The 17,770-nt window shown below is 40.0% G+C and overlaps 1 protein-coding gene across 7 annotated transcripts in view; it reads left to right on the top strand.

Annotated features, from left to right (window-relative positions):
* TAFA4 (TAFA chemokine like family member 4) overlaps nucleotides 1-17,770 on the top strand; it is an 88,856-nt gene that overhangs the window by 31,570 nt on the left and 39,516 nt on the right. For all 7 annotated transcript variants that reach the window (XM_029996264.2, XM_029996263.2, XM_029996261.2 and 4 more), the window contains one exon: nucleotides 1,491-1,606. In XM_029996264.2, the coding sequence (XP_029852124.1) occupies nucleotides 1,491-1,606 (116 nt within the window). The remainder of the gene's footprint in view (nucleotides 1-1,490; nucleotides 1,607-17,770) is intronic.

Genomic DNA, 17,770 nt, shown 5'->3' with positions numbered 1-17,770 from the left:
AAATAGTGTTTGTTGCTAAAATACATACAACAGGCTTTTGGTTGCAACTTTTGACATTAATAAGTGCATTTGTGATTTGTTTGGGCTTTATCAACATTCCCATTCATACACAATGAGAGAAGAAAATTGTTTTGTGATGTGTGAAAGGGAAAATTATGCAAGCACTTTTAAATGAGAAAACATGGCATCTGTTTTGGTTTCATTTGTAGATGGTTATCAAATTTAAAACAGGATCCAAGTGCTTCACCTGGCTTTGGCAGTAGAGCTGTCTAAGGCATGTTTTTTTTTTTTTTTTAAACCATCAGTCTATTCAGCACTGGAATATTGGATTAGCTGCATAGTCTCAGGTATTTTAAAGATATACAGATAAACAAATTATTTAGAAAATACTTGAAAGAATCAGAACTGGAATCTGCAGGGGAAAGAAGTTCCCAAAGGACTTTTTGGAGCAAATAAACATGCTTATGACAGGCTTGCCCAAATCCCAGCGTGCTGATTAACTGCAGACTAACGTCACTGCTATGAAAGCAGTATTTAGTTCAATTTATGCAAATCTATAAATTGCCTTTAATTAATTTGATGTATTCCTGCTTACAGCATTTGCTGAAAGTGTGGAACATTGTATCTAAGGGTTCAACTGCATAATGTCCATTTATGTATAGCATGAGTAATAAATCATCATAACTGAGTTTAAGAAAATGATTAGATTACCTTTCTATATGATGAATGGCATAACATAAGCTATTGAGGGATTTAATTGTAGATATTTGCAGCAAAATTACTGAGGATTTGTGGTCTTAGTTCTAACACTAACATGGATAAGACTAACAACATCCGCCTCCTTTAGAACAAATGTTTTCTGAAATGCAGTTTCTAACACCCTGGCAAAGCAGCGAGTCCTCACGTATTTGACTGAGGTACTGGTTTCATGAGTGTTTAACCCTCAGCAAACCTATTGATCTCCAGGAAGGGTAGCCGATGCTGTGTGCTTGGGTGAGCCAGCCAATTCATGTGCATGGCTACATGGGAGTTGGTAGCTTTAGCAAGTATGTCTTGAGAAGTATTAAGTAAAAAGGACATTTTTTTGTGATGCTTCTGTGATTTTGAGGCAGGTGCAGTTTAAAAATAGTAGCACAACTTATAAATATGTATATTTAAATTTGAGTGTGGAGGGATCTTAATCCAAAAAAACCCCCATCCCTTATCTCCAATTCATAGAAGTGTATTGCACTCATAATATGTTACTATAAATATGTGCTTGCGGGTAATACGATGTGTGATAGCCATTGCATTGCTTCTAATTATAAAACATGCTTGCCAAAGAATTGAGCCCAACTAAACCATGAATGCGATTTTGTCAGTGTTGCCTTGTAATAAGCCATATTAGTTATCCTTCAGCATCTTTTCAGCTTCTCCTTCTCTGCATCATTTTTATGTTATTCCCTACTCACATTGTTCTTTCACTCAACTGCTTCCTTTTCTGCCTCCAGGATGAGATTCTGTGCCAAATCAATGCTTCTATCTGACTGGCTCTTTCTGGTCTATGTGTTAATGGTCTGCTGTAAATTGTTGTCCGCCTCTAGCCACCATCCCCGGGGGCACACAGGTAGGAGCTTTTAAACTCATTATATGCTACTAAGACCAATTAATAACACTTGCAGAATGTTAGAGCCCACTTTTTAGCAATGGATAATTGATGAGGCTGTTGACAGCATGTTACAATCAGTGCAATGGGTTAAAAATACAACAACAACAAGAAAAAAATGAGTTATTGTAAATTGTCATGGTTTTTGTCTAGTAATTTTATGTACTGAAGCTCACCAGACAGTTTTTGGAGTGACTTCATGACTGCTAGGACTTTGGGATTTGTTTGTGTCATTTTGCTTTATCCTTATCCAAAGATATTCTGAAATATATCTTTATCTTCTCTCTCTTAATCCAGTTGTTATCAAGAGACTTTACAACAGTATCATTGGCTTTGGTGGGCAATAGATCAAAGCCCTCAGACTTATGTTAGCCAGTTCTTTCACTAAGTAACAGAAATACTGAACTGTGGTTTGGTTCAGCTTGTATGATCCTTCTTTTCCTAACTTGCATAGTGAGGCAAACAGAAAGATATTGCATTTAAGAGGATGCACTATTGTAGTAGAGTATATCTACCAGGCACAATGTAGTATCTTATTATAAATAAAAAAAAATTGCTCAGAACAAGGTGCATTGGCTTCATGAAGAGATACCAGACTGGATCTTTGAAGCAACATCTCTGTGCTAGGAACATGCAGACACATCAGCTTGAAAGCAGAAAGAAAGAGAGATGTACTAATGCTAATGCAAAGATACCAGTGCGAGTCCTAAAACTGGATAGCTGAGTTAGCCCTATGTCACCTTTGATCCCAGAAGAGAAAGAGGTAAGTTAACAAAATACCACCTGTGATCTCTGCTTTTTAGGAGAGGTCAAAAGCGTGGCTGCAAGACCATGGTGAGATGGCTGCATTCTCAGTACCATGGTTAGCTTCATGCTGGCTTGGGAATTTCTGCAAGTGTTGCTACTTGTGATGTAGTCTCATTCTTAAATTAGGTGTAATGCCTTAAATCCATATGAAATGTTCTTAGCTCTGAGCCAGACTATTGTGGGTCTGGGTCTAATGTTAGCATCCACTTCAGCTCAGTGCTAGGATGCATTTGTTAGAGGCTCCATCCTCCAGATGAGACGACCTATTGATCTCTTTCCCGGCTGCTTCTGGTGATTGTCTAGGTAGAAGCTGAAGGCTCCTCATGTGCTCATCAAAATCTCTTCGGTCCTGGCAAGAAGGACTGACTGTGACCTGCATATAGCTGCTCTGTCTATCTATGCACATCAGCAGCATGTGTATCTAAGAGCTACACAAATCACCTTGCCCTACCCAGTCACCTGCTCTGCACTCCCTGGTGCTGTGCAGCACTCGTATGTGTTTGCCATAACATGCAGTCACCGGTTACGGAGAATAACTGACATGTTGCAGCAGAAGCCCATAATGTGATTCCAGTGAATACAGTGTTAGGGGATGGTCTGTATTACCATTTTGCAGGTAGCTGTTATGGAAACTAGTTGAATCACTTCAATGAGGAAGGGTGTCTGTGTACAAAGACAAGTTAATTAGGCCCTCTTGACCTTTCCTGTAAACAACTGTTTAGCAGAGCATTTCAGAGCTGACTACGCAGCAAAACCTGGAGAACAGCCTTCTGCAGCTTTTGTCATTCAGGGAAGACTCTCATAAAAAGAAATGTTATTTTTGTCTTTTAAAGATGCACTTTGCATGTGTACCTAAGGGAAATACCTGTAATAAGGCAGTAGGGATCCTGTGTTGTGGGCTCGTATGATGAACACTCACTATGTGTTATGTAAATTATGACAATCTTTTTAACATAACATTTCAGAATACTTGACTGCATACTTTTAATTGACACCAAGAATTCTTTCTCCCATATCAAAGAGGTACTGTAAAACACAATCAAGCTGCTTGACTGTTAAGCAGATTTGTGTACTGTGCTTTCTCTAGTAGGCTAAAGAAAGGTTCTGCTTTTCATGAATAGATTGGTCAGATTATGGAGCTCTTTTTCAGATGACACCCTTGAAGCTGGAGCCTTCATGTAGCTTTTTAGGCTATGGTATCATATTCTTCCCCAGACATGAGTTTCTCTTATGTCTACACTGAATTGACCGCCATCCCACTTTATGATTCCATGTAGCAGATGAAACAGTCACCCCATTTTTGATTCTCCAGCTCCCCGTGTCTGACATATGGCACTATAGAGCATTTAGAGGGCTTGTGGAGCTCTCCTCAAGGGGCCTGTGTTTCCCAGCCTCATCTTATCTTTGCTGTTTGATACAACACCTAGATTGACCTTGTAAGGTGTGATCAGATCTGTGATGGAATCTGGTATGTGACCAAGACAACACCTTGTTCATCAGGAAAGCAAATAATTTAGAGCTTTTAATGTAGCCAGTTTTGTGGAAAGCAAATAATTAGCCTCATTTGTTTAATACAAATTAGCATGTTCTTGGATGGTGTTTGAGATAACATTGTCTATTGACTGGAAAAATTTTAACATTTTTCAAAGTAAAATGTCCTGAAGCACATTAAAGGGATGGATTCCAGCTTTGTATTTGGCAAAGGCTTAGTCTGATGTCCCTTAGGTTAAGCAGCTGTAATCGGACAGGTATGTACGAAGGTGGGAAATGCATGCTGTTTATGAGGCATGAGGTGCCTAGCCTGGGATACGTTAGGAGGAGCTGGTTTTTAAGAACATCACGTGTCTGCCTCTCAAAATCAGTGTGTTTCAAGCTATGTACTTGACATCACTAGTCACTTTTGAAAAAATGCTTACTCATTAAAGCTAAGAAAGTTTATTAACCAAGAGCGGACAGTAGAATTTAAGATGAAAAGTGGGGATTGACTTTTTTTCTTTTCAAAATACTGCCATTTTTAAGGAGCCTAATCCGGGAAAAGACAGTTATTGACTCTGGTCATGTTAGATGGTGCCTGAAAGAATGACATTCGACAGCTGTCTCTGCAATATTCAGACAGGAACAGAGACTAGATCTTTAAGGACCCAATAAGCATCCTGTTTCTGAAAAGTGGGAGAGAATGCCATTGAGCAATCCCTTTGACAAAAAGGGCCTCTTCACTGTAATAAAGTGTAAGACAGACCTGATTCTTTCTTTTGTTCTGCAAAATATTCACCACCATCAAATAACTGTTAGTGGAGAAAGAGACTGTTCAATCCAGCAAGCCAGTCCTGCCATTGCTTTGAAGCGGTTTGGATCTTGAGCCCAGCTTGGAGGCCGCAGCCTGTTTTTCATTCGAACACTGTAATTGCTTTGACTGGCAGAGTTAACTAGGCAAAAGGTAGAGGAGAAATGTTCCTTCTCATTACCATTAGATCACTGAAGATGCTGCTTATGCAGATTATTTCAGTAGGCTCCCTTTACATCTGTGTAGAGAAGACATGTCAGAATATTCATCTGACTTTGTTGCTCTGAATTACCCTTCTGAAGAGTTTGTCTTTTGCACTGACAATAGCTGAGGGAAGCATAAGCACCAACCTTACTATAGCTATTTGAAATTGAGCAGTATTTCAGGCTCCCAGACTACCTAACTGGTACTGATATAACTATCAATTCCATGCTGTGCTGAATGAAGCAACATACATTTAGTACCAGAAAAGATTTGTTTCCACTTCACTGCTATAAGTCAGGATCCACAAAAGATGAAGCACTGAAAAGACACTTCCTCAGGTCACCTCACGTGGGGGCTGGACTTGCAGACCATTAATTGGTATAGCCAGCTGAGCAGTTTCTGTCATGAAATACTAGTGGAGCTTGGCTTTTTTTTAGACTGCTGTGTTTTATTTTTATGTGATGATGTTCACTTGAAATGCTTGTAGCCTCCTGCTTGCTTGAAGGGTCTAGATTTTTTGGAAAGTCCATTATTATTAATATGCCCAGAATGCATGTATTTAATGAACATCAGTAGCTTAAAGCAGGGCCAAATTTGTCTCTGAATTGTCTCACTCAGTTCACATTTTCTCTTTTCTTTGTGATTTCAAGTGAAGACTTCAGTGGCAGCCCTAATGGTTTGCTTGCTTACCATACCTGCAGGATGATGCAAATCATAGGGATAAATCCCTGTGTTTGAGTGCACTGGGGCAGCTTGGTCTTTTAGCCAACCAGAGGAATAAGTAGCAACTTCTTTTCATAGAGTTTATTCCTTGTTTCACTGCAGACAGTTTTATTTACAGGGTTATCAGAGGTTAAATAGGAGAGGTCTTGTTAAAAATGGCAGTGGCAAGCAAATACACATGACCATAGAGACTGGGAAGTGGGTTCAGGAGGGAATTATCACCAGCCTGAGCTGTTGTAAACTCTACATTTTTGCTTAGTGAAATCCAGCTGAAAATCTGTAATTTGCTGCCTGGCATCTTAGATGTGATCTCCAGCAACCAGAATGCTGTCCTAGCTGGTTTTCAGTGTACCAGTGATTTCCATTACGTGTGAAAGACAAGGTGCTTCTGTAGACTCTGCTGAGCAGGGCCTGAGCTGGGACCTGAGATAATTTTCTGGGATTCCACAAGCGTTCTCCTTTGTTTTAGTCTGATTGATGCTTGAACAGGGAGACACAGATGTATGGAAAGGCTCGGCTTGTGTCGGAGCACTCTGAGTGAACAATGAAGCAGTGTGCTTGACGCGGAAGACAAAGGCTCTCCTCACTGCTGCTCCCTTTCTGCCCTTGCTATGGCTCACGGAAAGCAGTCTTTTTCAGAACCTGTCTGTCTCTTTTTGTCCTTCTTTGGTTGCTCTCTGAAGAGGTGCTGGTCTAACCTATCAGTGGGATGGTCAAAGTCACTTGTTTGTCACAGAAACAGACCTCCTGTAATTTGGTAGTGGCAAGTATTGTATGTACATGGACCTGAGTCAAAGATCTGCCCTTGATGGACAGCAAACAAGACCTGCTGAAGGCAGTACAGAGGGCATGTGTTGAACTCGATGTTTAATAATTCTTTTCTGTGTCCCAAACAGCAAAGAAAAGTCAGTACCCCAGAGAAGTGGAAGAATCTCCCCCCAAACCTAACGACCACTCTAACACGCTGGGAAAGTACATGCTTCATTTTCCTCTATTAGGTAGCGAGGGAGGAACAGCAGTCTATGATAGGTAAAACCTTGATGAGTTGTCAGTGTGGGATGGTTATCAGTGAAGTGGGTATCAGGTGAAGAAGAAATGAACATCACAGTTCATCTGAAGGATGAATAAGGGATTCAGTGATGCTGTTGGACTGGACTCGGGGGCTGCATGGCAGGTGGGCATAAATGATACTTAGGAACGTCCCAGCAGAATGTTGCTCCTTTATGCACAAAATAGCAATTCATGTGCTGAGGCATGTATCGGACATTGTTTTGGTCTGCAGGAGCCTCTGAGCCTGCTTTTTTTAAACTTTGAATGTGAAATGTCACTGTCAGCTGGAATTCAGACCTGTTGATACCTCTTGATCATGCTTTTGGTTTCAGGTGGTCTGGTAGCAGACTGGATTTTTCCACATCAATTGCAGGTTTTCACAACTTTACGGACTTTGTGGACAGAATCCTGTCTCCATTGGAGTCAGAGGAAAAATTCCTCCTTTACGTAGGCTCCAGGACTTCATCTACTCAAGTGAAGGCTGTGTGTCTGAAAAATGCAGCTTAGTATTAGAAATATTGCTGCTTTCAAGGAAAACAGGAAAACCCAGGCTTCTTGCTTTCCCCTTGTTTTTGGGTTGGAGCATCATTCTTCCTTCCGTGGCTGTCGGATTGCTACGGGCACGGTTCCCAGTTCCAGCAGAGGGCCCTGCAAGGCTGCAAGAAGGGGCTCCAGCGCATAGCCGCAGACAGGAACCACGCTTGCTTTCTCGTGATTTAAATCATAATGGTGCATTTTACTAATTAGAATTATGAGTTCTTTTGTATTTCAACGGGTCAGACATGGTTAGTGCACAATAAGCTTTAGCCCTTTGTTCTATTTAACTCCTTTTATGTCTTAATGTTTTATTCAGTGTGTTATTTATGTGTTTTATTATCCAGCTTCTAAATATAGGGTAGCTACAATATACAGCCCTTGCTGTAATCTCTTCAAGTATTACGGTAGGGAAAGCAATTCACTTGAGCAATAGGTTCCCTTTAAGAAAAAAAGGAGCAGAGTTCACTGCGTGAAGTTTGCTAGTGTATTTATTTTTGAGAAGAAAAAAGAGGAAGAAATACTTCTTGTCTTCCTTTCCCCCCCCCCCTTATATTAAAAGTTTCCATCGTTATTTATATGACAGATTTTGACAACAACTTCAATTTGGATGCACAGTGCTATGTTACCAGTAAGGGGCAATTCAGTGTTAGTCTAGTCTTTTATAGGGTAAAACATAGCTTCTGGTATTCCATGAATGTGCACTTTAACTGTGTGGAATGTAATTGCTATAGTTTTCCACGTACATGCACCTTAACTACATGGAATGTGATTGCATATGAAAACATTTGTGTATTCCAGGGAGTTGGCGGGGGGGGGGAATTACAGACAAACTGGTGAATGTGTAGGTTTTGTGTATCATATTTCATCATGTTTCAAAAAAGGCAGGGGGGAGAGGGAGTTCTGTAACAAAAAGAAGATGTAGTCTCATTTAACACAGAAAAGGCCAAGTCCAGTGTATCAATCTGTGTAGCAGGAGGTTGAAACCAAGCTCTTTCCTGCAATCTCAAAGTGACCTTATTTTAAAGCCATTGGGGAAAGCTTGTGAAAATACTGTCTTTATTTTATTCATTTTACATTGACAGCATCATTTTTTATATAGCTGCTATCTGCAATAAATGATAATCTTTACATTCCATTGACCAAAATTCTAAGCAAGAAAGCTTTCTTTGCCCTTTGTCTTTTTTAAATCTACTTCTCCCAAACATACAACTTGTATTATAAAAAATTATTATATTGCAAATCGGTAGGCTTGTGCTAATGTGGGGAGAAAGAAATGGTTGGATAAGTGAAAATCCACAAATAGGATGGAAAGCATCTTGTCCTCAGTGTTCATTTGGGTGAAGTGTTGCAACAAAAAGTGGAACATGTTCTACTTGGGAGCTCTGTTCTGGGTTTACATGGAGGTCAACACGCTGAGTCCTTGGGAGGATGGATGCTTGAGTGATGAAGGCAATAGATTGAAATGTAAAGGACTTGCATTGAATTTCTTGCTCTGAAATGATTAAAAGACCTGCCTTAGATGAAGTCCTGACCCCACTGAAGTGGGAGTTTGTGATTCTTCTGTGATTTAGTTTCCAGCCTGCCCCAGATATGTCATATGGTTTTTGGTCCCAGCAGAAAAGTTAGACTTCATAGTTATGATTTTATTAACGCTTAAGCCAGTCATTCTTACAGAATTCATCATTCAGGGTTTTGCAAATCACTGCCATTTTGAGGGATGGAAATTGCTTTAGGGCCTGTTCTGCTATTGATCGACATGTCTGTGCTTACTGCACGGGCTGCATTGCCACAGCCTTGCAATTACATTAATTGTAATAGCAGCACAGAGCCTGTCCCAAACTTAAAGTCCAATTTTAATGTAATTGTAAGGCTTTGTGCTACTGGAAAGTTTCATCCCAAATGAGTGACTGCACAGGCTTGAATAAAAGTCCATGGAAATGGATAGCAGTTTCTGTTGATTTGGTGATTTAGACTTCTTGTCTATTTTTGTCTATGCTGCCAAGTGAAGGCTGATTCAGAAGCAGGCTAGGACATGGTCACCCTCCATACTGGCTTCCGTTTGCCCATGGTTTTGGCTGTAGGTGGGTACAGAATATTCACCCTGTATTTAAGAGCAGGAAATTAGTTGTCATACTTGGCTGTAGCATCAAACATGCTCCACCTGTGCCTAGTCTACTCAGACTGCATGAAGAAGTCCTCAGCTCTGCTCTTATGCCAAACATGGTATTTTTCACTGCCAGAGAGCTGCCCCTCCATGTTAGTTTGAAAGTTTATGGTGTTGATTTCTCTGGTTTCAAGGACATGTTTGAGCAAGCATTTTTTTTCTTGGAAACCAGAAAATGTTTAATTAATAATGGAAGAACCTGGAGATGGAATTTTTTTTTTTTTTACTAACATTTAAGTGTTTTGTTGGCGGAGCACCTCCAGATTGCTGCCGATAGCCCTTTGCTGCAGCTTCCTGTTTTCCAGTGTTTGGCAGCATTCTTGCATTCCTTCAGGAGAGTGACAACTGGTAGAGGACAATGGATTCTAAATCAGAAGACTAAAGATGTCTTGTAGGGTTCAGCAGGGTAATCTCTCCTCATCAGGCTGGTGATGCTATTCATCAGCACAGGAGTGGAGACTACACCTGACATTCATTATTTTCCAGGGTGGCAATCTTTAATGATACGCTGCAAATGACAGAAGTTATGAGTGGAAAATTCTAGGATCAACATTTCTATTGCTTAGTGTTTGGCCTGCCTTTATTTATTTTTTTCTTTATTTATTTCTACTTTTGTCTTCCTGATGGACAGCATCCATATGCCTTGCAGTCCAGTGATGGTCACTATTCTTTTGATTTATGTTGTTGTTTAGAGAAATAATGACCAGACAAGTGTGAGGCAGGATTTCTCTTAGCGTTATTTAATGCTTGCATCTTCCTGATATCAATTCTTCCATTAGTTTTACACCGGTGTTTCCTTAAAGTAGCATTGTAAGTTGCAGTGAGTATTTTGGAATAAACAGATTTCTTTCAGTCTTTTTTGCACAGAGACAAATTGTTGCAAATTAGCTTGATGTGTTATACTTCTGGGGTGGAACGGCAGGATCTGTGTGTAACAGATCATGATTGCGTTAAGAGGTGTTTGTAGGGTATTGTATGTAGCTGATTTTAGTTTCATGTTGGCTGTTGATGCCTGATATCAAAAGTGAAATTGTAAGCAATTGAAAAGCAAAAATTTAAATATATCAAGGTAGTCTTTCCCATGCATCTTATTTTCAGGTTGGGTGAAAAAGCTTAAAGTATATCTTGTGCTCTGTATATCCTTTCTTCTATAGCTCCCTTTTTCCTTGGGAGATTTCCTTCTACATAGCAGGATATAAAAGTTGATAGAAAGCATGCAGACCTTCCTCCTTTGTGCTGACCCTGGATTGTCACTGGACAGGACGTGAAGGTGAGGGAGTTCAAGGGCTTTAAGGTGTCATTAGCCTACTTGGTTAGAGCACAAGTGTCCTTCAGCAGCAAACAGTGCAAAAGGGGAGAGAACAGCATGGAAGTCCCTCATTCATAGCTATGACCTTTGTAAGGTACCAGGTTGGATCCAGTGCTCTTCTTAATCCAATGCACAAGACAACGAAAGACAAAATCTCTTGAAAATGAGCATGGAAATATCTGTTTTCCCTATAAATACATATCTACAGCTCTTTTATACTATCCTACGTGCCATACAATTTGAAAGTATCAAGGCTTTCTGACATATTGCTCCCCTGCCCCAATGATGTCATTTGCACAGTCTGGTGATATAATAAAAAGTATATACTGCATTTCATGAATAAGCAATAATTGTGCAAATGCTCTGTGTCCCTCCCCCCCATTTTTTTTTTTTTAAATGAGGCACAATAAATAACTGGTCACCCAAAGGAATGGTGCCTGTCCTCTTATAATTTACCATTTTGAGGCGATGCCCTCTTCAGAGCAGATCAGACAGGAAGATCTTAGACTGTATATTGTCACTGATGTTTGTTGCTACTCCTAAGTATTCTTAGATTGTCTTTAGAAAATATAATTTGCTTAAAGTATGAAAATCAAGTCAGAGTATAATTTGAAAAAAGTGCAAATTATCTCAGTTGGCATAAATCACCCTAGCAACATGAGTGCCTGGCCCAAATTGTGGATATGCCAGTGATTTCTGTCTATTGAATCCTTTCAGCAGATGCTGGTATTCCTCCAACTGAAAAAAACCAAACCAAAACAAAAAAACCACTAAAACTAAATAAACTGAAATTTCTCATCTAAACCAGTTTGAATGTAGAAAGAGGTCCCCACTGTTCTCTAGGTGGACCCTGTTGGAGTTAGCACTGTTGGGTCACTGAGGAATTAAAATGTAACTGATATATTTATTTTCGGTGTTTCTAAATGCATCTAGCTTAAAAAGAAAAAAGAAGCCTGATTGCACTGGAAGTTGCCTTTTAGGACTGACACTTGCTCGATGGTGTGTCCAAATGAGTTGTCTGGTTTTTGGGAGTGCCCACTCATAATACAGCTTAATAATTTACTTGCATTGTCTTAATTTTTCAGATTTTGTTCTATTTTCAAGGTTTCAGGAACGGGGAGGGAACAACATAGTGGATTTTACTATCAGACCTATGCTCATTTTTTTTTGTTGTTTGAACTATATAGGAAAAAGCACTAGTTTGACAGGTTATTTGGAAATACTGTGGCAGGTGTGCTATTTTTCTCCCCCCGCCATACACTATTTTTACTGGAAATACGAAAAATCCACAACTTCGGGTCGACATTCTTTATAAATTGAGTAAAACTGCTGCCCTCAGCAAAATGCAGTTTTCCTGCAAGGGATGCCACAGTCCCCAAACAAGGAGCCAAGATAATTAGTCTACAACTGACAAATAAGTCTGCTATGCTAATGTAAAGAAACATCCTTTTATCAGACTGTATCACATGGTAGTTTGTGCCAAGCTAGAGAGAAAAGAGAGTTTACTCTGAAAACGTGTCCTCTTCTGGGGTAGAAAATGTAATCCAACAGTGACTATGGAAAGCTTTTTCCTGACCCTTCCCCAGTACCAAGGGATTTGGATTAACGGAATTCTGGATCAGAACCAAGGCCTGAGTAGGGTTTTTTTGCAAAATCATTTCCATTTTTCTTTCAGCTGTAGCAAGAACTGTGTCAAAACAGCATTAAAAAGAACTATGGCTGTGGAATGACGAGTTTACCAGAGGGATAAAGGTGATCCAGCATTCTCCCTGTATTGCCTCTCAACAAAAGAGAAGGGTCTTTGCCCCAAGTGCTTCAGTCTAAATAAACAGCGATATGCTGGAGTAACTCTACTCTGGCAGCCAGACTCGCTGAAATCAAAGCAATACAAGGTGTTTGTCAGTAGAACATGAAGTGCTTTACAAATGAAGTGTGATTATTCTCATTTAACAGATGGGGGGCTGAAACACACATGTGTGCATGGTGAATGCTTCCAGGTCTTGGGAACAAATTGGACTCAGTTGCAGAACAGTGCCAGAGGTTATATTTAGATTGCCTTCCCTGAGACTTGGCGACTGGGCTACTATTTATGCAAACAACACAGAGCAGTACTTAAATATTATCGTTGCAGTGTGCTGGCCAGCTACAGCAAAGGTATACGCCTATCAAAGCTGACAAGTGACCAGTAAGCTGCCTTCCCCAACTTATTTCCAGTATTTCCTAGTCCAGAGTCCATTAGCTGAGTTGGTCAAAAAGCCATGCAAAGAAATGGCATTTTAAAATTATTATTAACATTTTGCATTGAATGCTAAATACTTTGTTCTTACAGTTACTAAATTTTTCTCACTGTATTTTTTTTTTTATGGACTATGACATGGGCTTTCAGGCTGAGATCTGTTAGATAATAAACAGTATTAGCAAGGTCATTCCTTGACCAAGTTAAAACTGCATGTTGTGGAATGATAAATTCAGTCAGGGGACCAGCAATGGAAAAATGTCTGTTTTGTGGCAGCCTTGGCAGATGGTTGTAATGAGGCAATGGATATTGCTAATTGCCACTGCTCTTATATTAACATGTTAGTAGGCTGATACTCATTTCATGCAGCAGTCAGCGTGAAGCACAGGTAACAAACACTAAGGTAACGGGAGTTGAGAGGCAGTATGTACTGACCTCCGGCTGAGAAGGGTATGGCCATCCCTTCAGTAATGTCATGATGACTCCTTGCTAAATCACAAACAATGCTAGCTGACTGAGGAGGAGAAGTGGGGGGAGGAAGCATTGTTGTGCCCTGCTCAGATCCCCTGTGAGAGATGCAGTGACTGTGACAGGTGCCAAGACTGTCTCTCCATTCACTATGTAGAAAGCCAGAATGCCAGGGCCCCTGTTACACTTCAGTCCTCCAACAGTTGTGTTGGTTCAGGTAGCATCCATCTTAGGAGGTGCCAACTGCACTCTGGCACTGTCCCATTGAAAGGCCTGCTTGATAGTGTCACTCTTCAGGGCATGCAGACCTCTGAGCTTCTCCAGGGACAAGGGCAGTACCATTCCCCACCACCATTTGGCCAACCTTGATGGTAGAAACCTTAAAAATACAATCAAGTCCTAAGACAGAACCAAGATGTGTAACATTCTGCTGGTTCCCGCAAAACCATAAGCCGGTTTTAGTGAGATGCCTTCCTTTCCCTGTAAAGCTGGAGTGACTATTTAGTTGAAGAATAAGATTACAGGCTTAAATGGAAGCAAAGGTACTTTTGATCTATACTGGAGATACCACACAGGGCGAGAAGCATGAAAGGCAGATGCTGATCACTGGAGTTATCTGGGTGCTATGGTGTATTTAGAGGCCTGTGTTTTAACAGTTGAGTTACAGTAGCATATGAGTATGTATTTCTGATGTTAATTCCATTTTGTGTTAATGGATTTCTTAAATACCCCGTCTTTCCATTTCCTCTACCTTTTTTCTGTATCTGTTTGAAAATCAATAAGCAGTATTTTTTTTTTAAAGTCATTGATGTTATGACATACTGTAAATAAAGCATTAAGCAAAGAATTGATGAATATAAAATGTAGCATGAAATACACAAGGATAAACACTGTGCTTCAGTAAGAGTGTGTATAAAGAACAACATCCAATTGCAAAGTGCTCTCTGGGGCAATGAGAGCTACTTGTTATTTTTTGCATAAATCTGATGACTTAAGCTATCTGTTCTGTGAAAGGAAGATAATGTCAGGCTGATTGATAGAGTGAACAGGACATGACAGTCTTCAAGGAAGAAGAAAAGCAGAAATCACTTTCAGTGGAGACAGGATCTCATCATGTTGTTGAGGACTTGATAAGCCAATTGAAATTCAAAAATCACATTTAAATTATTGAATGATGAAATAAGGAGGAGATAAATAGGTCTGTGCTAATGATTACATACCCTCTTGACTAGAATCAGAGATTAAATAATATATTGTACACTTTCAGTTAGTTCTGCTGTCCTGTATCCAAACAAGTGTTAAAGTTTAAAACATGGTTAAGCAGAAATTTGCAAAGGCTGAGAATATTCTTCATGTTATGTGCTATGCAAGTCTTGTCTATGCAATGTTTGTATGGGTGTGTGAATTACCCGGGCTTTAATGCTACAGTTAGTTTTTTTAAAAGGTAAATGGGCTTTTTGTGTTTTGGTATAGAGGCAAATCAAGGACATCTGTTTACTGACAAAATGTAACTATCTTAAATTAATCCATCTGAAATTAAGCACTGAGAGGGTCCTGGGCTTGGTGTCTTGCTCACACAGAGCTGAGCTGAACATATGGCAGAAAATAAGGGCAGATATACTTGCAGATTCTCTGTGGAAAGCTGACTTGGTACCTGGAGCAATGTATAGCAAGTAGTCACAGGGCAGCTCTAAGTTTTGCCTGTGACTCCAGTAGAATATTATTTATAGCACCCAGGAGTTGCTGGAGAGTAGAGGGGTTCTGATTTTATCCCTGCTTTTCAGGAAGGTTAACTGTACAAGGAAGACAACGTATGTCAGTGTTTCCAACCGCTATACAAATCCCAAGATAATCAAAGAGTTAGGCTGATGTGGATAAGTCCTCAGTAGTCAAAACAGATGGAATGTGAATTAAGATTCTTCCATTCTGCTGATGGTGTAGTTGAATGTCTGTACTGGTAAAGGGTGTTTATTGGGCCATGGTTCACCTACTTTCTCTCATACACTGAAGAGAAAGCATCATCCCCTTTGTTGACTGCTACACCACTACTGCTGTCTGGGAGAGCTCTGTGTAGTGGGATTTGATGCTGTGGATTAAATGGTAATTTTATGTTGCTTGTAGTAATTTTACAGGAAGCATTATGAAGGTATGAAAAACATGGACATAGAGAAAAAAGAGTCAGTCTCAGCAGCACGGCACCGTCTCACAAAGCAGAGCGTTGATTGTGCAGCTAGGCTGCTCAGGAGAGCTTTGTCTTTTCCTCTCTCCTAGTCCCAAGTCAGTCTACTTCCCTCTCCTTCCCTCCCATTCTCCTTGATTTGCTGGAGGAGTTCTTGCCTATTGATGTCTTGCTGTAGAGTCCTATTAGCATCAGAAATTTATCTTCTTCATAAATTGCCCTGTAGACTGTACCCTGACAATTTGAGTTGGCTTTAAATTGTTGTCACTGCCTCTGCTTCATCATCCACAAGTAATGATGTTGATAATGAAAATGTTATGCTATCATTTACCAATTCTGAGGCCCTCTGTTATCTATGAGGGGATGCTAAGTAGATAGCAGAGTATCAGAGTCTCATTTTGTTCTAGACATCTATATTCTGAGCTCCCAAGTGCTGAAACAAGGCAGATATAGGCTTTTAAAGCCAGATTTAAAAAGAAATTTAAATACCTATCACTGCAGATTAGCAGCCAGTAGGATTTTTCAAATGTGTGTATGTGAGGTAGTACAACTTCCATTGTAACTGCAATGAAATTTGTAGATTTGAAGACTTGAAATTTGTGATGGTATAAGCTGAGATCCTGCATGTTACAAAACTCTGAGTAACCATCCCTCTGTCAGCTCCAGCATCTTAAAACAGCTAAACAGCTGCAGGATCGAAGCAGATCAAGTCCGTAGAGTGATTTCACAGGCAGTGCCAGGAATGAGCTGGATCAAGAGTGCTTCCTTTGTCCATGCGCAGAAGCAGCAGACTGTTACAACGGTTTCTTATTCAACATCTGTTTTATTTTACTTTCTCTGAAAACTTTTGTCTTGGATGGCATTGACAGCAAGGTGCAGAATAAGCATCAATCTGACAGTGACTCAGACTCAGCCCTTGTTAGCCATCGATCTTTACTCAAGTGCTTTCTACTCAACCTCCCCGCTGGATGGCAGCAGGAGAACACATCCATATATTCCTTTTTTTGTCTGCGTAAGTAGTGGGACTGTCCAAGTTAGAAAATACTCTCCCAGCTTTCATGCGACTTTCTCCCTAGTTAGTCTTCTGTTATTTGGCTTTGTGTATCCAGGAGAGGCACAGCTTGGTCTTCAGTTTCCTCTTCTCACAGTGTCCCAGAATGCGTATTGCTGTACTAGATCTTCAAAGAGCCAGGGGGGCTGAGCGAGCCAGTGGGCAGGTGATGTGCCTGTGTACCTGGTGTGGGTCAGACTGCAGCAATGACCAGCTCAGCTTGCTGAACATCACGTAGAACTTTACCTGGAAAGGGAACTGAAAGTGAGCATGAGTGTTTCCCTTCCAATTTTTATTAGGCTATATCAACAGCAGTTAAAACAGGCAGTTATTTACTGCCAGATAGCACGGACAAATAACTTAATTTCCCACTGCTTAAAAAATGGTCCTCATCTTAGCAGGCTTTGTAATTAAATTTGACCTTGAGCAATCCCACATTCCTCATGTTACTTGAAGCAGCATCTGAATTCTTGAGTCTATTTAAAATGTAAATTATGTTACTTAAAATTTGTAACAACATCTTGTGTAGCATTGTACCTTTATAACATAACATGTTTCTTAACTAAATGTCATGATTTTATGCTGAGTGCTCGGACCTACAATACCTTATATGTGTGCCAGCATTTTAATGGGCTCTAGCTCGCCTCTGAGGCTAACAATCCATTAGGATGAAAGTGTGGGCAGTTCACCTCAGTGTCAGTGCTGTATTTTTCAGCTGTTCGTGTGCCGAGTCTGTACAGTAAGAGAAAAGAGATTTGTACAGTTAAGGTTCTCTCTGCGGTATGAGAAAGTTCCACAAAAATTAAAATTCTGATGATGATAACCTTTTTGGGTATCTAGGTAGAGATTGAACTTCAGTCAACAGAACAAGAGCTTTTTTATTTTTTGACTTCTGGTCTCTTGCAACTAAATATTGAGGGGTGATATATTTTTTTTCAGTTGTTCTTGACTAACTAGTAAATACTGTAGGTGAAATGACAGCAAGATATATTTCGGAAAATATCACATCTGCTTTCTTTGGAGGTGGTTCTAAGTTTAAGAGGAAATAGTTGATTTACTAGGGGGTGAATATGTTATTAAGTGGGTAGAATAAAGATAGTACTGTTTGTTGCA

The sequence above is a fragment of the Aquila chrysaetos genome, chromosome 20, assembly GCF_900496995.4.
Source record: "Aquila chrysaetos chrysaetos chromosome 20, bAquChr1.4, whole genome shotgun sequence".
In the NCBI taxonomy this organism is placed as follows: domain Eukaryota; kingdom Metazoa; phylum Chordata; class Aves; order Accipitriformes; family Accipitridae; genus Aquila; species Aquila chrysaetos.
Note: the sequence above shows the minus strand (reverse complement) of the source record. Positions and strands in the feature narration are given on the sequence as shown.